General features: G+C 41.4%; 1 protein-coding gene across 1 annotated transcript in view; it reads left to right on the top strand.

Moving 5' to 3' along the window:
• Positions 1–21,652, top strand: part of cadm3 (cell adhesion molecule 3) — a 299,737-nt gene that overhangs the window by 71,433 nt on the left and 206,652 nt on the right. The window contains exon 4 of the mRNA XM_020941238.2: positions 18,652–18,804. Coding sequence (XP_020796897.2) covers positions 18,652–18,804 — 153 coding nt within the window. The remainder of the gene's footprint in view (positions 1–18,651; positions 18,805–21,652) is intronic.

Below are 21,652 nucleotides of genomic sequence, written 5' to 3'. Positions count from 1 at the left end.
TAAAACTCTTCTGAGACAAGACCAGTTTCAACCAGTTTTGTACTTAAATTAACTAAAATAAAGTGTAAAAATAAAACACCTGTGTGTTGTTCAGCTAAATCAGGATAACCCTAGAAACTGTTATCCATTTCCTCTTAAAACCTTAATATAACTCTTGACTTTGGGGTTAAACAGGAACTTTGGTCCAGTGTTACTTAATTAACGTTTCCAAAAATGTTAAATTAACTCTAGAACAGATTGGACTCATATAAACCCTGAGAAAATGTTCAAATCGATTCGGTGAGAGTCAATTTTCCACTCCACTTTTTGCTGTGCAGTCACCTATAGAAGATTACATTAAAGATTTGTGAATAAACTTTTGAGATACTTCATGACAAAGTACAATATTTTTAAGAGCGACATCAGTCTCTTGCCCCCACCTGAGAGAACGACTTCATCACCTTCTAGAATCTAAAAAAACACCCGTCCAGTCACGAGTGGGAAGAGGAAATGGAACGTACTTCTGTTCATGTGTCATTTGCATATATTTGCATACATTTACATACAGCACATGTCTTTAGTCACATTTCAGGAGTTCAGATGTGACTCGCTCGAGGTGTTGCCCTTCGCACTAAACGCCGCGTCAGACATAGAAGTTATACAGGGCTGTCAAAGTTTGAAATGTGACAATTGAAACTCCAAAAATACATCCGTGAAATATGAGTGTAAGACTGTATTAAAGACGCTCCACCGGATTTTTACAGTTTTAAAAATTTTCGCGAGTTATTCCTCACTTCACCTTTGCATTCTGAGCGTCCTTAATGTTCACCATGATGACCTTTTTTTTTTTATAACTTTCAGAGGCCAGAGCGGAGTTTTGTCATTGCATGCTGGTTTTGCGCTGACAACAACTAGCATGCAAACCGCCCACCTACTTATTCTCGCACATTACAACGCTTTATAATTAAATACAGACATTACAAAGCAGACTTATTTTGAACTCAAGAGCTGCTTATACGATATATCTGAAGTGGGAGAAGACAAATATTGCTCAAATACATGAAAAAAATTAAATTAAAATTAAAAAAGATAAAGGATAAAGGAGCACTGTGTAACTTTTCTAGTGGAGGGTTCGCCGTGTGCTTGTCTCCATGGCGATGTTGTTGTTTGTTTGGAATATCCCGGCATGGCATTAAAACATATCCATCTTGCATTTGCTGAATAACATGGCGTTTTATTGGCCTAAAATCTTGCCGTCTTACTGTGAGTGGGCTCGCCTCGCCACAGATCTGACGTGTAACTTGGATTTATGACGTCACCGACTGGTACATAAGTGAAAAATGCCATGCTGTGGAACATTCCAGGCAACATCTCCTTGGAGAGAAGCAAGTGACTGACCTTCCTTCAAAAGTTACAGAGTGCACCGTTAATATTCCTAGCATGCAAACTGTGCACTTCCTGATTCTCAGACATTAAAACACTTTATAATTAGATGCAGACAGTACACAGAGGACTTATTTTGATCTTAAAGCTGAATACTATATATATGTGTACTAGGGTAAGACACAGATTGCTCAAATACATGGACAAACATTAATATCGCTAGCATGCTAACAACACACTTCCTGATGATCAAACATTAAAATACAGGACCTATTTTGACCTAAAGAACTAAATACTATATATCTGTACTGGGGTAAGACACATGTTGCGTATATACATGGACAAAAAAAAAGAAAAAAAGACACAGGACCTTTAATATTTCTAGCATGCTAACTGTGCACTTTCTGATTCTCGGAGAGTAAAAAGGTTATAATTCAGTGCAAGCAGTACAAAGCAGATTTATTTGAACTTATTTTTTAGTTTTAGGTCAGATTGTGTAGATTGTGTCAGATTGAGACCAGATCTGAGTTTTGCATAGATAGCAACCACAACTAGCATGCAAACTACGCACGTACTCATTCTCACACATTAAAATTTGATGCAGACAAAACACAGCTGAATTATTTTGACCACAAGAGCTGCTCCTACAATATATGAGGCCAGGTTCCATGTCAGATCTGTGGAGAGCCGAGTCCTTTAATATTCCTAGCATGTTAACTGTGCACTTCCTGATTCTTGCATGTTCAAATGCTTTATAATTAGACGCTTTGACAGTTCACAGTGGACTTATTTTGACCTCAGGAGCTGCTCATACAATACATGAGTCCAAGTTCCATGTCAGATCTGCGGAGAGATGAGTCCTTTAGTATTTCTAGCATGCTAACTGCGCACTTCCTGATTCTCGCACATTAAAACGCTTTATTATTTAATGCAGACAGTTCACAGCTAAATTATTTTAACCACAAGAGCTGCTGCTACAATATATGAGTCCAAGTTCCATGTCAGATCTGTGGAGAGACGAGATCTTTAATATTCCTAGCATGCTAACTGCGCACTTCCTGATTCTCACAGGTTAAAACGCTTTATAATTTGATGCTTTGACAGTTCACAGTGGACTTATTTTGACCTCAGGAGCTGCTCATACAATAAATCCGAACTGAACTTTTGCTCAAATATATGGAACAAACAGAAACAGGCTTTTTTATTAGTCCCTCAGAAAGATTTAAATGCCAAAAATGTAAAAATTGTAAGATGTTTATTTGATTGTCAAAGCAGCTGCTGAGAGCAATTACCCAGAGACAGAATCTGAGCAGGCCATATATTATGTTGTTTGTGATTAATTGTCTTAGAAATGTGTTTTGCAAAGTGACAATGACAATGTTACAAATGTCCCATATTTTAGTTGAGAAGAGCTTGTAGTGCGCCGTGCCAAGTTTGTGGTTTTATAAATGAATAAAAGTCCCATTATCGTTCAAATAAAATAAAGCGTCTGTTACATTGCTCCTGTCTGCTCCTCTGAACTGTGGAGTCGACTCGGAATGGGACGATTCACACGTTTACAAAGTTTTTATGGAGGAAAAGTTAACTCAAAATGAAACCAGGGTTAAAAGAATGAAGCCAGGACTGGCTAGACTGAAGAGGACTACATCAAGACTGAACCAGGACTGAACCAGAACTAAAACCAGGACTAAACCAGGACTAAACTTTAATGCAAACCAGAATAAAACAGGACTGAACCAGGACTGAACCAGGACTGAACCAGGATTGAACCCGGACTGAACCACAACTGAATTGAAACCAAACCAGGACTAAACAAGGACTAAACCTGGACTGAACTTTGATACAAATCTGACTAAATCAGGACTAAAAGACTAGATCCAAGACTATCAGGACCAAAAAGGACTATGTCTTGACTAAACCCGGCTGGACCAAGGCTAAATCAGGACTGAATTAAAGGCTACCAAGACTAAAGAGGACTACATCAAGAGCGAACCCAGACTGAACCAGGACTGGGCCAGGACTAAACTAAAACTAAACCAGTATTGGATCAGGATTGAACCTGGACTAAACCAGGACTGAACTAGGACCAAACCAGGACTAAACTGTAATGCAAACCAGATTAAAATGGGACTGAACCAGGACTGAACCAGGACTAAACCAGGACTGCCTTGACGCAAATCAGACTAAACCAGGATTGGACCAGGCCTGAACTAGGACTAAACCAGTATTGAACCAGGATTGAGCCTGGACTAAACCAGGACTGAACTAGGACCAAACCAGGACTAAAACAGGATTAAACTTTGATGCAAACAAGACTAAAAGAGGACTGAACCAGGACTAAACTTTGGCACAAATTAGACTAAACCAGGACTAAAGACTGAATCCAAGACTACCAAGAGAACTACGTCAAGACCAAACCCGGACTGGACCAGAACTGAACCAGGCCTAAACCAGGACTACAGTTTGACTGAAACCAGACTAAAACAGGACTGAACCCGGACTTAACCAGGACTAAACCAGGACTCTCTGAACTGCTAAAGAATACCACTAAAGAAGTCTACTTAGCCTTCGTACCATGTGCACTTTGAGCACAAATATTTACTTGGCAACAGACTCCAAATATTAATAACTTCAAATGAACTTCTTCAGAGTTCATAAACTTCCCTCTTTATTTTGCATCTATTAAGCAGGACTCTCCACTCCCCCCTGAGGCCCCCGGTGGTACTGCTCCGCTGGTCTGTGTCCAGCACTATGAAATGAATACTTAATCCTTGTTTAACATAGCGCGCGTCAGTGGGCCTTAGTGCTAATTAGCTAGCTTATTGGACGTGAACCAACTTTGTAAATATGTGGAGAGCTCGAAACGGTCCCTCTTTCTCTCTCCCGCGACATGCAAGAGTCCCTGCAATGACACTTCACGGCTGGGAGTGACTGCATGCAAGTCTATGGTAGCAGTTAAAATGGATTTAAACAACAGACTCAGCTCTTTTTGGTCAAATTGTGTTAAAACAAAGCTCAGATCAAAGTCTTAATTTGAGTGACAGAGCCTCAGACAGAGCAGTGCCTATAGTTATCTTAGTTCAATTTAACATGACAAGTTTGTAGAGATATTTGTGGATCATAAATTTGGATATTTCTCGCAAAAACAGTGAGTCTCCCTTAGATAAGCAATGTGATTATTTTTGGTGTTAAATAGCCATGATTAAAAGTGACTATTGCTTTTGTTCTGAAAATGAATCTTGGAAGGCAGCGTTTCTGTGTGTCTGGTGTTTTAATAGAATTGTCTGCAGTAACTCATCCTTTTTCTTGGCAACTGTAGAGCAAACTTGGTAAATCTGCAGTGTTGCTTTCAAAAACAGTTAAATACAAAGTGTGTGCTGCCTTTAGTGGCTGCTGCAATTCCAAATACTCTGGAACATCACACGAGACTACCCTGATTCCAGCCTCGTGTTTCTGCAGGGTGGGAGTTTGAAGTGTGGATACCTGTTCAACCAATCACTCAGTTCCTTATAGCTCCTCCCCCTCAATATCCCCTTTAATCTTCCAGACCCCACCCCTCCTCCCCCCTCACTCTCCCCTTCAGTCCGCTACACCCTGCATCTCCTCCTTCCCCTAACTTTCCCGTTTAGTCCTCCAGACTTCAAATCCTCCTCCTTTACTCTCCCCTTTAGTCCTCCAGAACCCACCCCCTCACTCTCCCCTTTAGTCCTTCAGACTACGCCCCTCACTCTCCCCTTTAGTCCTCCAAACCCTGCCCCTCCTCCTTCCACACTCTTCCCTTTAGTCCTTCAGACCCTGCCCCTCCTCTCCCATTTAGTCCTCCAGAGCGCGCCTCTCAATCTACAGTTTAGTGCTCCAGACCCTGACCCTTAATCTCCCCTTTAGTCCTCCAGACCCCGCCCCCTCACTCTCCCCTTAGTTCTCCAGACCCCCCCCCACTCTCCCCTTTAATCCTTCAGACCCTCCCTCCTCACTTTCCCCTTTAGTCCTCCAGACCCCGCCCCTCACTCTCCCCTTTAGTCCTCCACACCTCACCCCCTCACTCTTCCCTTTTGTTCTCCAGACCTTGCCTCTCCTCTCGCCTTTAGTCCTCCAGACCCTGCCCCTCCACTCTTCCCTTTAGTCCTCCAGACCCCGACCTTCACTCTCCCCTTTAATCCTCCAGACCCCAACCCTCACTCTCCCCTTTAGTCCTCCAGGTACTGTCCAGTTTAGCAGCAGTATCTGAAATGTTGTTATACTTTTTTGCCAAGTTTAAGTGTTTAGTTCCACTTACATAAGACAAAATGAAACAGTAGATTCGAAAACTGTGATCGACCCTTTTCGTCGTATCACCCGATCCTGTAAACGTCACCTTTGAAAGATCTGGGCGCGCTGTAACTGAAAACTGTGAAAGTGAAATGTACACACCGGGCTGCGTTATCAGTCAGACCCATTTCCAGTGGACTTAATGGACTGAGAGAAAGATACATGTCTAGACGGATATACAGTCCTGACATTTGATAACTCAGGATGGACTGATGCAGGAACTCGGCCTTAGTCATCTGAGCTTCGACGTCATGGAAACAACACTTCAGAAATATCTTTAGGTAAAACTTCTCAGGAACATCGCATTAGCTCATGTCCGGACATTGTGTTAGCGGAAAAATCTCCTGGTATGAGACGATGACAAATGTGATAAAAGGCTGCGGTGAACAGGTCGGACAGTATATTCTGGTGAGTAAAGTGAACTTCCTGAGTGTTTACATTGCGGTAACATCATGCTGGGGGTGTTCCGCATGTATGTGTATAGCAGAGTGATCTTCAGTTACCATGGAGCCCGGTCAAGCAGAAGTAAACAACAAGGCCAAAATATTCTAGTTAATGCATCTGATATAAAAATGTATTGAACAGATACATATGTACTTTAGTTTATGAAACTGTTTATCTTTTTTCTGTACCATTTTTGGTTCTAAAGTTCCATATGTTTTAAACAGACCATGTATGAAACATGGAACAAAAATTATTTCCCAAATTTCAAAGACCTGCAAATCATGTAAATAAATGGATGTATTTTCATCATATCTTGTGTTATTCCATCTTTGAACTGTTGATGAAGGGACATGATTTTAAAAAAAAAAAAAAGTATTTAAAATGATAAAAATTTGCTTGGAAGGACTGACATATTTTATAGAAATAGTTTCCTTTCATTTTGAAGTAATATTAAAGTATTCGGAAGAAAAAAGCAACAAATGATGTAAAATCCTGCACCTTCTACTTGTTTGTACAATTTTCCCTCCGTTACTTTTTCCTCCGTTACCATGACCTTTCTTCATAAAAAATCTCATGAGTCAAAAAGTAAGAGGTTTTTCAACCTAATCTTGTACCATATGGTAGAAAACTATATGAAGCAAATATTCAAACCAGTTTGTTAAGGATATGTAAGTGAGAACCAAGAGTTATCACTGTTTGGATTTATTGCCCAAAAAGTGCTGCATATTTCATTCCCTCCGTTACCGACATGAGTTTTTTAATTTTTTGTCAACAACTTGAAAGAATATCACAGGTTTAACTTGACCCTGTTGGAGTGTAACTCTTTCCTACATTCTGATACTTTACTTATTTCAATAGTCCCTCTAGTTTCTGAATAAGAGACATTTGAATGTCAAAAATCTGCCCCTGTTTCCCTCCGTTACCACTTGACCAGACCCCATAGCGACCCAACGCACACATTTGCAAACACACCTGAAATGTTTTTAGATTGTCTGAAACTCATGAAAAAATACAAAATGGATTTAAATAACGTATTTTCAGGAGTCTGTGACAAAAAGGAGCGTTCATAATCGGTCCGTGTACCGTTCGTTCTTTTGAATTTCAATTAAGAACAAAAAACTATAAAACGGAAAACAGTGTTATTCCATTATTCTGTTTTAGTGCCAGACAAAAGAAAACAGATTTCAATCTCTATTTCCGATATTTAATTTAAAGTTTATCCAGTCAAAAAACGGTCTTGATGCCTATTTTAATTTTGATATTTTATTCTTTCTAGTTTATTTGCCTCGGAAGTTCTGCTGCTAGAAGGACTTACTTGAAAAAATGTTGCAATTTTGTGGACAAACATGTCATGTCTTAAAAAGTCATTGTTGAACATGACGAGAAACAAGTAGCAGTGATAAACTTTGTTCAGTTGACGCCATAGGACTATAATAAAAATAGTTTTTATTATAAATCCATGGTTGAGCAGCAGAACTTCTGGGCAAATACCAGAGAGAATAAAAGATCAAAATTAAAATAGTCACTGAGACTTTAAAAGTTAAATTAAATATTGGTAATAGAGGTCGAAATCTGGTATTTTGTTTGAAACTAAAATGGAATAACAAACTGTTTTCCCATTTCACTATATTCTGTTCTTAATTGAAATTCAAAAGAACGAATGGTACACGGACCATCGTCTTGTTTAGAAGTTTGATTTTCCACAAAAATTATAAGAGTGACTGACTCTACTGCAAAAAAGCTTGGCAAAAATTTAAGATATAAACACTTAAATCTATCAGAAAATGACTTGAAAGTAGTGAAATGATCTGTCCATGCAGCAAGATCATTTTACTCCAAGTTCTCTTAAAATAAACAACCTCTAGACTAGAATGAAGCATCTCTGGTAACTGTTCATGGGCTGGAAGTAAGTTTATAGATGCTAAGTTTGAGATAAACATACTCGAGTATCAAGCAAATCTGTATCACTAAATCTAAAAACAAATGAAGTGTTACTGGGGAAAACTCTGGTAAAATATCTGTGACAAATTTCAAGATAATACAACCAATTCAGAACTAGTAAACAGATGATAAATCTGAAAACAAGATGAATCAGCTGATATAAGTTTGAAAATCTTGGCCAGATCAGACAAATTGCAGTGTGAAAAACTGTTGGCTAATGCGAGTTTGTGACTAATTTTATGTGTGAGAGACTTGTTTACCAGCACAAAATCAGCTCTTATATATTATTTTTGCGTTGTTGTTGTTGTCGTCAGATTGTGTTCAAATTAGTGCTGTCATGTGATTAAAAAAATTTAGAGATTAATTAATTATGATCTGTAATTAATTAATCTAATTAATCTCTTTTTAATCTCACCTAAAAATTGCTGAGAAAAGCTTCAATTTGAGATATTTTCATTTAAATTCATTATTACATTATTGTGGCAGATCAAAAGACTGATATAGATTAAAAAAAGTGACTTTATAAAGTCATTTATTGTTTAACAAATCTCTCCAAATTGTCTGTTGAGCCCAAGTCTCCATGAATAAGAAACTGTTTGCTGTAAAGTAGCAAAGACGAGGAAATCTGAACATAATAACTTTTGTCTACTTAAAGACAATAAAAAGTCCAGTCTTTCCTTAACCATATTAAACATATTATTGATAGAGAAATGCTTTATATATGAGATCACTGGTTTAGTTCTGGTTTAGTCCTGGTTTAGTCCTGGACTGGATTAGTCCTGGTTCTAGTCTTGGTGTTAGTTCTGGTTTAGAGGCGCACAGGAGGAAGCGCGGTTTATGCAGCGTACGTGAGAAAACGTACGCGGCTCACGGGAGCACGTCGGTGTCCGCGCAGTAACTACGGAAGGAAACGTGGTCCACGTGCTCTCAGGTTAATGACGATGATGAAGGTGTGTGTTTGTTTGTGTGTATTTGTGTGTGTTTGTGTGCGTGTCCCCTCATGTGGCAGGTCACTATAGGACAGTAGTGCAGACATCATGAGCCTATGCAGGTTGTTTTCACCAGTGACATTTAAGTTGTAGGCGATATTATATTTGTTATTTTCTTTTATATTTTACGTCGGGAGAATAATTTCCAAGACACGAATGTGTTTTTACCTGTGCACTGCTGCCTCTGTTCTACTGGCTCTTCCACCTCGTCCACTGTGTGATTGACACCGCCAACGCTAACATGACGTTTACATCGCTCTTACTGCGCGCGTTCTGTGTGGTTTTCCGGCAATGAGTGTAATTACCGAAATAAAAAAAGTTAGAAATGTGTTTTTTGTGTGTGTGTGTGTGTTGTTACACATAAAACTGATTTTATAATAAAGCAACTCACATACAGAAACAGTAAAGTTAGAGATTAAAAATGAGATTAACGCGATTAAAAAACATAACGCGCTAAATATGACTGTAATTATTAGTTAATTGCAATTAACGCGATCATTTGACACCCCTAGTTCAAATAAAGCTCAGATTAAAGTCTAATTTGAGTCACGGAGCTTCAGACAGAAACCTGGAGCTGTGTTTAGTTGCTCTGTTCCACCTTGTGAGCAGGGACTTCACTAGACCTTCAGCTACAGACACACACACTCCTTTCATTTAGTCTTTTTCCAACGAAAATCTGATGTAATTAAAACATGAAAAACAGAACGAGTCCATTTAAAACAGTCTGCGGCGGTCCAAAGTTCTTCCTCACTTCTCTTACGCGTTCAGAGCGTCTTCATGACTCAACACTTCCGAGAGACATCCCAGAGCAGAGTCTGACGTCACAGTGAAGCTAACAGCAACTAGCATGCTTAACAGTGCACTTCCTGATTACTGGATATATACATACTCATACACATACGACATATACATTATAAACAACAGAAAAGCACATTTCTCAAAAAACAGGACTAAACCAGGACTAAACCAGGTCTAAGCCAGGACTAAACCAGAGCTAAACCAGGACTAAACCAGGTCTAAATCAGGACTAAACCTGGACTAAACCAGGTCTAAGCCAGGTCTAAACCAGGTCTAAACCAGGACTAAAACAGGTCTAAACCAGGACTAAACCAGGTCTAAAACAGGTCTAAATCAAATCTAAACCACGTCTAAACCAGGACTTAAACAGGTCTAAGACGGGACTAAACCACGACTAAACCAGGTCAAAACCAGGTCTAAACCAGGACTAAACCAGGGCTAAATGAGGACTAAACGGGGACTAAACGAGGACTAAACGGGGACTAAACCAGGTCTAAACCAGGACTAAACCAGGACCATTCAAGCAACATTCAATGTAGTTTCTTATTTTAAGTGTAAAAAGTTGTTTTTCTTATTTTAAGTGTAGACAGATGTATTTTCCTATTTCAAGTACAGAAAGTTTTACTCCACTGGCAGATCATTTTACTTGTCAAGTGAAATTAACTCAAATCATGATAGAACTTTCTTAATTCAAGTCATCTGAACTTGAGTAGATTTTGTTTTTTGCAATGAAGAAGCTCAGCTAGAATGACAACAAAAATATGAAATAAAGTAAAAACTAATTCTGACGCCAACTTTGGGAACTAAATCGGACTATTTACATCTTAGAAACTATGTCAGCATCTTGTCTTATTTCGTTCTCGTGGACCCGGTCTCGTGTCTCGTCTCATGGACATCGTGTCTTGTCTCGACTCATGGACATCGTGTCTCGTCTCGACTCATGGACATCGTGTCTCGTCTCGACTCATGGACATCGTGTCTCGTCTCGACTCATGGACACCGTGTCTCGTCTGGAGGAAATCGTGTCTCGTCTCATGGACATCGTGTCTCGTCTCATGGACATCGTGTCTCGTCTCATGGACATCATGTCTCGTCTCATGGACATCATGTCTCGTCTCATGGACATCATGTCTCGACTCATGGACACCGTGTCTCGTCTGGAGGAAATCGTGTCTCGTCTCGTGGACATCGTGTCGTCTCGTCTCATGGACATCGTGTCTCGTCTCATGGACATCGTGTCTCGTCTCATGGACATCATGTCTCGTCTCATGGACATCGTGTCTCGTCTCGTGGACATCGTGTCTCGTCTCGTGGACATCGTGTCTCGTCTCGTGGACATCGTGTCTCGTCTCGTGGACATCGTGTCTCGTCTCGTCTCATGGACATCGTGTCTCGTCTCGTCTCATGGACATCGTGTCTCGTCTCGTCTCATGGACATCGTATCTCGTCGTCGTCTCGTCTCATGGACATCGTGTCTCGTCTCATGGACATCGTGTCTCGTCTCGTCTCATGGACATCGTGTCTCGTCTCATGGACATCGTGTCTCGTCTCATGGACATCGTGTCTCGTCTCGTCTCATGGACATCGTATCTCGTCTCGTCTCATGGACATCGTGTCTCGTCTCATGGACATCGTATCTCGTCTCGTCTCGTGGACATCGTGTCTCGTCTCATCTCATGGACATCGTGTCTCGTCTCGTCTCATGGACATCGTGTCTCGTCTTGTCTCGTAGACATTGTGTCTCGTCTGTTAAACATCGTGTCTCACCTCGTCTCGTGGAAATCCTGTCTCACCTTGTTTCATCTCGTGGGAAATCGTGTCTCGTCTTGTCTCATTTTGTGGAAATCGTGTCTTGTCTCGTCTCGTGGACATCGTGTCTCGTCTCGTCTCGTGGACACCGTGTCTCGTCTCGTCTCATGGACATCGTGTCTCGTCTCGTGAAAATCGTGTCTCGTCTCGTGGACACCGTGTCTCGTCTCGTGGACATCATGTCCCTGGACGAACTGCTGCGCCTGCTTCTTGTTTCGTGGCGTGACTTGCAAAAACGGTCCCCAAAACTTTCCCTACTTTTCCATTTGAAGTTTCAGATTGTGTAATGCCTCCTCTCCTTCCTCTCCTCTGCTCCATCTCTCCTCTTTCATCTCTCCTCCTCTCTTCTCCCTCTCTTTCATCTCCTAATGTCTCTCTCTACCTCTCCCTCTCACCGCTCCTCGCTCTCTCTGCCTGTTTCTCTCCTCTCCTCTTCTCCTCCCTCTCCTCTCTCCTCTCCTCTTCTTCCCTCGCTCCGTCTCTCTCCTCGTCTCTTCTGTATCGTTCACGTTCACATTAGTCTTAAAGCTCTGCGTGCGTCTGTGGAGGTCAAATCTGTCACAAACGCTGCTGCATTTCTCTCCGTTTCATCATCCATCCATCTTCCTCCTCTCCTCCTTCAAGATGTTCTTTCTTTTCCACCTCAAAGTCATTTAGGTCCCTCAGCCTCCTCCCCCTCTCTCTCCCTCTCTCCTCCCCGACTCTCCCGCTGTGTTTGTGCCGCTTTGGTTTTTTACTCTCTTCTCTTCCTTTCTTTTCTCCTCCTTTACATTTGTGCTACTTTTCTTCCATCCTCTCCTTCCTCTTTTCCACTCCTCACCCTTCTCCTTTCTCTCTTCTTCTCCCTTCTCCTCCTTCTCTCTTCCCCTCTCTCCTTTTCTCTCCTCCCCCTACTTATCGTCTGTCCTCTCTCCTTTCCTCTCTTCCTCTCCCCCAACTCCTCTCTCCTCTCCTTTTCTCCTCTCTACTCTGCTCCCCCCATCCTCTCCTCCACCTCCTCCTCCTCTTCTCTCCTCTCTCCTCTTTCCCTCTACTCCTCTCTTCGCTCCTTCCTCTCTCCCTCCGCTTTCTATTTGTGCAACTTTTCTTCCATCCTCTCCTCCTCTCTCGTTCTCTTCTCTCTTCTCCTCCTCTTCTTCTTCTTCTTTCTCCTCTCCTTCTCTCCCCTCTCTTCCTTTCATCTCATCTCATCCTCCCTCCTCTTCTCTTCTCTCTCTCCTCCCCTCCCTCTTTCAGTTTGTGCTACTTTTCTTCCATCCTCCTCCTCTTCTCCCTCCCATCTCCTTCTCCCCCCTCCTCTCTTCTCTCCCTTTCTCAACTCCCTCTCTCTTTTTCTATTTGTGCTACTTTTCTTCCATCCTCTCCTCCTCTCTCCTTCTCTTGTCTCTCCTCTGTCCTTTTCTCCTCTCCTCTCTACTCTACTCTACCCCCTCTCATCCTCTCCTCCATCTCCTCTCTTCCTCTTCTTCTCTCTCTTCTTAAAAGTCAAAGTCTCTCTCTTCTTTCTCCTCTCCTCCTCTCTCCTTAGCTTTTCTTCCTATATCCACTCCTCTTTTCCTCTCCTCATCTCTTCTCTCCTTTTCATCCATCCTCTCCCTCTCTCCTCTACCCTCTCTCTTCTCCTCCTCTACCCTCTCTTCCTTTCATCTCCTCCTCTCTTCTCTCCCTTTCTCTGCTCCTCTCCCCTCCCTCTTTCTATTTGTGCTACTCTTCTTCCATCCTCTCCTTCTCTCTCCCTTCTCCTCTCTTCTTCTCTCTCTTCCCTTCATCTCTCCTTCTCTTCCTCTCATCCCCTCTCTCCTCCTCGCTTCTACTCCCTTTCTCAACTTCCCTCTCTCTTTCTATTTGTGCTACTTTCCTTCCATCCTCTCCTCCTCTTCTCTCTCCTCTTCTTTCTCCTCTCCCCCTCTCATCCTCTCTTCTGCTCTTCTCTCTCCTTTTCTTCTCTCCTCTCTACTCCGCTCCCCATTTCCTCTTCTTCTCTCTCTTCTCCTCTCCTTCTCTTCTCTCCCTCTCTCCTCTATTCCTTTCATCTCCTCTCCCTTTCTCTCCTCCCCTCCCTTTCTATTTGTGCTACTTTTCTTCCATCCTCTCCTCCTCTCTCCTTCTTCTCCTCTCCTCCTCTTCTTCTCCCTCTCTCCTACCCACTCTTCCTTTCACCTCCTCCTGCCTCCTCTCTTCTCTTCCTCTTTCTCCTCCTCTCCCCTCTCTCTTTCTACTTTCTTCCTCTCTTTCTCCTTTCCTCTCTGCTCCACTCCCCCTCTCATCCTCTCCTCTCTTCTCCTTCTTTTTCCTCTCTTCCTTTCACCTCCTCTCTTCTCTCTCTCTTCTTTCTCTCTCTTCTCCTTCCGTTTTGTATATTTTGATTCTTTCTCCTCTCGTCTCTCGCTGTCAATTTGGATTTGCGACGCGCCTCCTCACGATTGGCTCGCTCGCCCCCTCTCCCGGTCTCTCCTCTCTTTCTTTCTCTCTCTCCCTCTTTCTCTTTTTGCAGAAATTGAAAATGTACACGAGCGAACACCGTTTCAACTCGCAATAATCATCTTGATACAAATTTGAGTTTAAATGCATTTCGTCGCGTTATTCCGTTTGTTCCGGGGGATTTGTGACGACAGCGAATCGGATTTCCACGTGTCACAGGGGGACGACGATTACGAAATTCCTGAAGCCGTTTCTGCGACGTGAAATGGAGCGGAAAAATATGAGACTAAAAAAGTGAATTCTGGGTGTTTTTATGACTAACGTGTGGGCTCACCTCGCCGAAGATCTCACAAACCAGACCGAGTTAACCGAAAAGTTACACAGCGCACCCTGAAAACTGGTCCCTCTGCTCGTCATAATAAGTACAACGCTTCTTCTAAAGTAGTTTTGTTCTGTTTTCGTCTTTGTTCCTCCTCCTCTGCTTCCTCCTTCGTTACATATGTTCCGTCTCCTACGCACAGACAGTGGAGTGCGAGGCATATAGGGACACGTGTGTGAGGCTATAGAGAAGTTTGTGCAGTGGTTGTTTTGTGTGGGCGGTGAAAAAACTCAAATGACATTTTCAGCACTTGTGAAATGAGTTTTGGGTCTTGGAGCTTTGGCACTTTTGGCTCTTCGATGTTTGATTGTTGAACTGTGAGTGGGGCGGGCATGGGGGGCGACGAGGGGTCTGTGGTGATTATTAAAGGTTGTATGGAGGATTTTTTTTTTTGTTTCAAATTGTCAATAAAAGTTTAAAATACCATTACAGAGACGCAGCAGACTTGGAATTATGATGACCAAAAAAAAAAAAAAATGAAAATCTATGAACTGACGGACGTAGTGAGGCCAGATAAACATCAGCCAATAGAAAACGAGGCTGCCTCTTTTTCTATTGGCTGTTAGGTCGTCAGTCAAACTTCCTAGTGCAACTGACTCGTCGGCGCGCGGGGATTACGTGGTTTATGCTGCGGTTTAGAGGCTTTTTTTAAACTGTAGCTTCCTCGCAGTTTGCACAAAGTTTGTCAAGACGGCCGACGAGAATCCACGACCAGTTCGCCGCAAAAAGAAAGTCCGTTTTTGAGGTCGCTGAAAGACGAAGAAGAGCGAACTGAGGTGATTCTTGGAGATCTCTTCCAGCGACGGCGCGAATGAAGCAGACGAAGGGTCTAAAAACTAACGCGTCGGTCAATAAATTATTTCCAGACAGGTCACTTCAACAGTGATTCTGAACGCGCACTGGACGTAAACAAACATGATTTCTAGAGTAAAGAGGCGGGAGGAGGAGATGTTTCTACTGAGGAAGGTGGTGTCACGCCTGCACAAGGACTGTCGCTGTATTTCTCTTCCCTCCAAAATCCTCTATACAACCTTTAAAGCCAAAGGGTTGGGGTGAGGCTTTGCTGAACGTCTTTAGAACGATCTGGAGTTGGATCAGAACAAGTAGAAGAGCACAGAGACTAGTATACACCCACGGACCACTATGGAGCCACGGAAAACATTTTTTAGTCTATGCGACCTGTACCAAATGAACTAGTAAGATATGAATGATACACGTACCCAGGAATCTAGGTTCTAAAGGAGGAAAGAAGGTGTAGTAAATCTGGACCATAGGTTGAAATGAGAAAAGTACACAAAATTTACTGAACAAGATCAATACTCTTCCCCAAATATTACAAGTTTACCCCTATGTAAATCAGTCCTTTATCCAACAATTTGTCCCTTTTTTTTTTTTTCAAATTTACTTTTTATTGAAAAAGCAGATTACTTTTTGCAATGTGTAAAATTAAATCACACGTTCCTGCTCTTACAATTTTTTTAAAACGTATACAAACTCAGAACAGGTTGGGGAGCCAGGGAACCTCTTTCACAATTTAACAGAATATTGCAACTATGAGGTAGTTTTATATGAAGTCTGATCTCACTGGCTTTACATCCTCTGTCCACTTAGTCCACATCTTGTAAAATAAGTCCAGCTGCACTTTCAGTAAAAATGAAACCTTTTCCATCATGTAGATCCCTTGCACAATGTCAATCCAGTTATTGCCTTTTTACTTGCTGCCAGTAGAATATAGAGTCATCTCTTATTTGTGTTGCTAAAGCCGTCTAACACTAAGTTACCAAGGTACAAAGTTATCAAATGACAGGGGGAAAACAAATGAAAAAACACCCTGCAGATGTTGATGAATCTCTGACCAGTATTCTTGGATGACCCCACATTCCCAAAAAATATGGAAGTGATTAGCCCCATCATTCCCACATCTCCATCAGGCATCACCTGTTCCTTGGTATCTCTTTTGTACTGGTGTAATGAAAAATCTCATTAGGTTTTTCCAACAAAATTCCCGCCATGTATTTGACCCTGTTGAGATCCACTGGATTTGACATATGTGCTCCCAATCCTCTTCTGTCATTGTAAACTTTCCCTCTCTTTCCCACTTTTCTTTGACATAATATGTGCTCCCCTCCTTACCCAACAGGATGTCCTTATACAATTTCAAAACTATTTATGTGGGAGATGATGATTTTATTAGTGACATAAATATTTGTAAGAAACAATTTGTCCCTTTTAAAATAAAAGTTTCAGAGCTCTGGAAAAAAAACAAAAAACTATTGTGTCTCATCTACCCGGGTAGTATGAGTTGTTTTTTTTCTTTCGTTGGTGCACAAGATCTTAGCTTATTTCAGCTGTATTGCAATGAAGGTCAGGTCCACCATGGCGAGATGTCAAGGCGTCCAGCAGGTCCTCGGGTCCTCAGGTCCTGGATCCAGTGACTCCAGCCTCACACCGAACAGTCCCAGGTCAAATCGGGTCAACAAAAAATCAACCTGCATAACCAGGGTAACATTAATACAATTTTCGCAAAGTACAAATTCAGATCTGGTTCAAATCATTTCAAACTACTTCTAACTGGATTACAGGAGCTTGTAGGTTTTTTACACAATGTGCAGTATTCAACACGTGGCACTAGCAGAGCACATGATAGTGTAACAACCCTTAAAATCTGTTTCTGTATATAAGTTCTGATCTGTACATAGTTACACATTTCTCCAGTTGGTTTTTATACGTTCACTGAATCATGTAAATAATAAATTGTCATTGCATCATGTATTTAAGTCAAGGTAGAAAACAAGATGAAGCTAACATATCACTTTAGCACACCCAACAGAGAACAAGAACAAACAAAACCTGGACAAATCTTCCTCTCCAGAACTCTTTGCAAATTGATTTACGTCTAAGAACCAAAAACAAGTTGTTATTTAACCATTTAAGCAATATTTTACCACATTTTTGCACAATATAGCTTATATGTGCTGTCCAGTTTCTTCACAAGATGGCGGTGCATTTGCAACAGAACTTACAACATCCTCTACTGGGCACATATGACACCGCATAGTTAAACGAAATTTAAAGGAACACATTCCCAAACTAATAAGTAAAACTTGGGTAGGTTACATCTAATTTAGGCCCCGTCTACACCAGTATGTATTCGGGTCGTTTTCGTGGATGCAGTGTTCGTCCACACTGATCTGATTAAAAATGGCTCCAGAGACGGAACAATGCTCCCAGCTCCCACGAATTAATTTGAGTATGGATCTGATCTGGTACCGTGTGGACACCTGAAAACGTTGATATGCTGATGTATGTCTATGCGCTGTGAAGTAATTCACCGCCAAAATGCTAAGAGCCTAGAGCTGGAGTCTCCAACCTGGTTCAGGTTCTACCAGTAGCTTTCACCCCTTCCAAGTAGCTCGCCAAGGGATTTCAGAATTACACGTATTGTGCTGAATAAGTAAAATTTGATTAATTAAATTCCTTTTCCATTGTACATGAATTATTTTGATGCTTAACTTTGTGCACTAATTAATGGATAATGGTTTATGTTTTATAGGCATCTAACTCTACCTCATCTAAGGCTCGCCATGGAACTTACTATATATATGCTCAATTTCTTATGACTGCAAAAACTAGTACCTCTCTGGCATTTTTGTTTTGTAAAAGTAGCTCACCGGAGGAAAAACGTCGGAGACCTCTGGCCTAGAATATATGTCCATTCATATAAACGGTGTGTGTGTACAACCTGCAGATGTATAATCTCTGAAAAGTTTCACATGAACCATCTCCAACGTGACAGAAGCACAGAACAGACTCACCATCAGCAGAACACCCCTCTGTCACAGAAAGAACACTCATATTCCACTGAGTCGTGTCCTTTAGCCCGACAGAAGTTGAACCACATCAGCGCACAATAACGAGCTGTTTTTTGAGCACTCAGTTTATGCATTTTAGACATGTGGTTTTAAGTTTTGTTTCTGTAAAATGTAAACAAATATGGTCGTGTGGAAAAGGAAGGCTTGCAGACAGAAAAAATGTGTGTGGACGCAGATCGTTTCAATACGGTGATTCTTTTCCATGTAAACGTGGCCTTCAACTGTTACAGCTGCACAATGCTTTAAATAAACTGAGTGATTGTAAAGTTCTATCACACTCTCTCCTCCTCCTCGCCCACACTCATCCCTCTCTTCTGCCTCTCCTCAGCTCTTCGGGACAATCGGATCCAGCTCCACCGCTCCACCTCCACAGAGCTCTCCATCACCATCTCCGAAGTGCAGCTGTCTGATGAGGGCGAGTACACCTGCTCCATCTTCACCATGCCCGTACGCACGGCCCGCGCCACTGTCACCGTGTTAGGTAAGAAGAATTATGTACATGTATATATATATATATATATATATATTCTACACACATACTCCATCTGTACCATGCTCATGTGCACGGTCCACGCCGCTGTCACCATGCTCGGTAAAAACTGAATATATACTGTACTGTATACTGTATACTATCCACGTACTCCGTCTGTAGCATGTGCACTTGTGTCAGCGTGTTTCTTGTTGATAGTGAAGAGTAATGAATAATGTATGTCATGTTTAAGTGACTGTGGACATCTGGAAAAGTGTAAGACAAATGCATTACAGACATATCTCAGGATCAAACGTCAGGAAACACATTATTGGCGGAATGTGTCATGTCTGTGTGTATGTGCGTGAAACACCAATTCAGTACAGTATAAACACGTAAACAAAAGAGCCGTGGAGAGACCAGACCATCTGCTGGGCCTCTGTGGGTAAAAACATTACTGCATTATACTGTCAGACTTTTGTATCACCATTAAAACCTGCATTAAAAATCACAAACACATAAAGTCGGGGCACAACTCCCTGCAGTCCACAGAAGCAAATCACGATCCCCAGGTGTTTTAATGGATTCCAAAACACAGTATAGACATTATTCATGATAAAACTCTTATTGGCCCTTCAGTAAACCCTTCAGTCCCCACTAAAGGTTACATGCTTAAGGATATATGCATATACTAAAGCAGGGGTGGCCAAACTTTTTTCATCTAGGGCCACATATCTAAACACAGATGAGGCAGAGGGCTGATCGAGGCCGTAGACCACAGGTGTCAAACATAAGGCCCGGGGGCCAGATCCGGCCCTCCAAGACCTTTAATCTGGCCCTCAGCTGATTTTCTACTAAAATATTTTCATTAAATTTTCTATTAAAATATTAGTAATTTTCTGCACCGCTTAGTATACCAGCGTCTCCAGAGCCTCTTGCCTCTTTCCAAACGCTCTTAAAGGACGATCGTTTTGACTGTAGATCGTGACACCCTCATCAGCAAAATGACAGAAATGAGAAAAGTGGACACCAAATGCAGGATTTTCCAAAAAAAATTGACTTGTTCCAATTTGCATACAAGTTAATGTTAAAACATTGTGTTGAAATTGCATGCAAAGAGTTCATCAATTAAAAAAAAGATTTGTGTAATAGATTTGAGTTTCTCTGCACAAATATTTGAACTTATTGCTATTTTTGGGGTATATATGCTATGAGATTTCTGATCCGGTCCCTTTGGGATCAAAGTAGGTTCGATATGGCCCCCAGACCAAAATGAGTTTGACACCCCTGCCGTAGACTGATGCTCAGTACAGTGAATAATTGAAACATGTGCATGTTTAACACGTTAAAATGATCCATCAGTCCTTTACTCATGTTAAATCCTTAAAACCACACACTAAATATTAAATATCGGCTTTATCAAGGTAGTAAAAGTTCACTTTTAATTGATGCAAGGTAATTTGGGCCAATTCACCTGGAAGCCTGAGGGCCAAGAAAAATTTGGCCGCATTTAGCCCACGGGCCATAGTTCGGACATGCCTCTGCTAAAGGCTACATGCTAAAGACTACATGTGTGAAGAATCCCTCAGTCGTCCTGGTAGAATCCATAAGGAGAAAAATTCAGTTTGTCGACTGGACAAAAGTTAGTTTGGTTGAAGACGTTTCGCAGCTCATCCAAGCTGCTTCTTCAGTTTTCATCAGCTACATGCTAAAGACAACATGCTAAAGGCTACATGCTAAAGGCCACATGCTCGCTCCAGTGTTGTGAGGCTCTGGGCGTCTTTATCGGACACTGCCTCTGCCTGATAAGAGTTAAACTCCCCAGGTCATACATCCCTGAAGCCTCTTACACACAAACCGTCTCATTCTTACCTCTGCTCATTTCAATCTTCCAGTCTGGCCAAAAATGATTTTAGTGAAAAGCTTTTTTGCTGTGTGCCCTGTGATTTGTTTGAAGGACACATTCTCTCTGTGATCTGTGTTCTAATGTCGTCTCCTCATCACAAACAGACCTGGAGTTGTGTTTTGTTCCATTCACATTGTTCAACACACAATCCCTGCATAGTTCTTCTCTCAAACAGAAAACACTCTGTTCCACCTTGTAATGTCATGTGGTAATAGAGAAAATGCTCCACTGTGTTTTTAAACTCCACACACCTTCACTAGAATCATTTGGATCATTTCAGCCCCGGAATTTCCAATCTTTATAGAACAAAAGTTAAAGGTTGGAAGGTGGAACAGAGCATTTGGAGCTTTGGAGATGTAAACAGAGTAATAATGCAGAATTATTCGAACGTGTGAATGAAACAAATCACAACTCCAAGTCTAGGCCCTTTAATAAATGTTAAGATTCACTTCAGTTCATTGATTCTCCAGAAATAACTCATTCTATTTGGTCTATAACCAATCTTGAATGCTTAATGCCATACTGTGGAATATTCACATAGTCATATATTACAGAAGATTTACTCTTGTGAGCTTTAAATCATGTTATAATGTTGTTTCCTCCTTAAAAACAGACCTGAAGTTGTGTTTTATTCACATTGTTCAACACACAAACCCTGCATAGTTCTTCTCTCAAACAGAAAACACTCTGTTCCACCTTGTGATGTCACGTGATTAATACAGCAAGTGCTCCACTGTATTTTTTCATTCACACACCTTCATTACAATCATTTGGATCATTTCAGCCCTGGAATTTCCAATCTTTACTGAACAAAAGGTAAAAGTTAGGTACAGAGCGTTTTGAGATTTGGAGATGTAGACAGTCTAATAATGAAGGATTTCTCAAACATGTGTGAATGAAAAAAATAAAAACACAACTTCAGGTTTAGGCCCTTTAATAAATGTTAAGATTCAC

The sequence above is a fragment of the Boleophthalmus pectinirostris genome, unplaced genomic scaffold (genome assembly GCF_026225935.1).
Source record: "Boleophthalmus pectinirostris isolate CB_2022bp ecotype Guang Dong unplaced genomic scaffold, ASM2622593v1 HiC_scaffold_16, whole genome shotgun sequence".
Classification (NCBI taxonomy): domain Eukaryota; kingdom Metazoa; phylum Chordata; class Actinopteri; order Gobiiformes; family Gobiidae; genus Boleophthalmus; species Boleophthalmus pectinirostris.
Note: the sequence above shows the minus strand (reverse complement) of the source record. Positions and strands in the feature narration are given on the sequence as shown.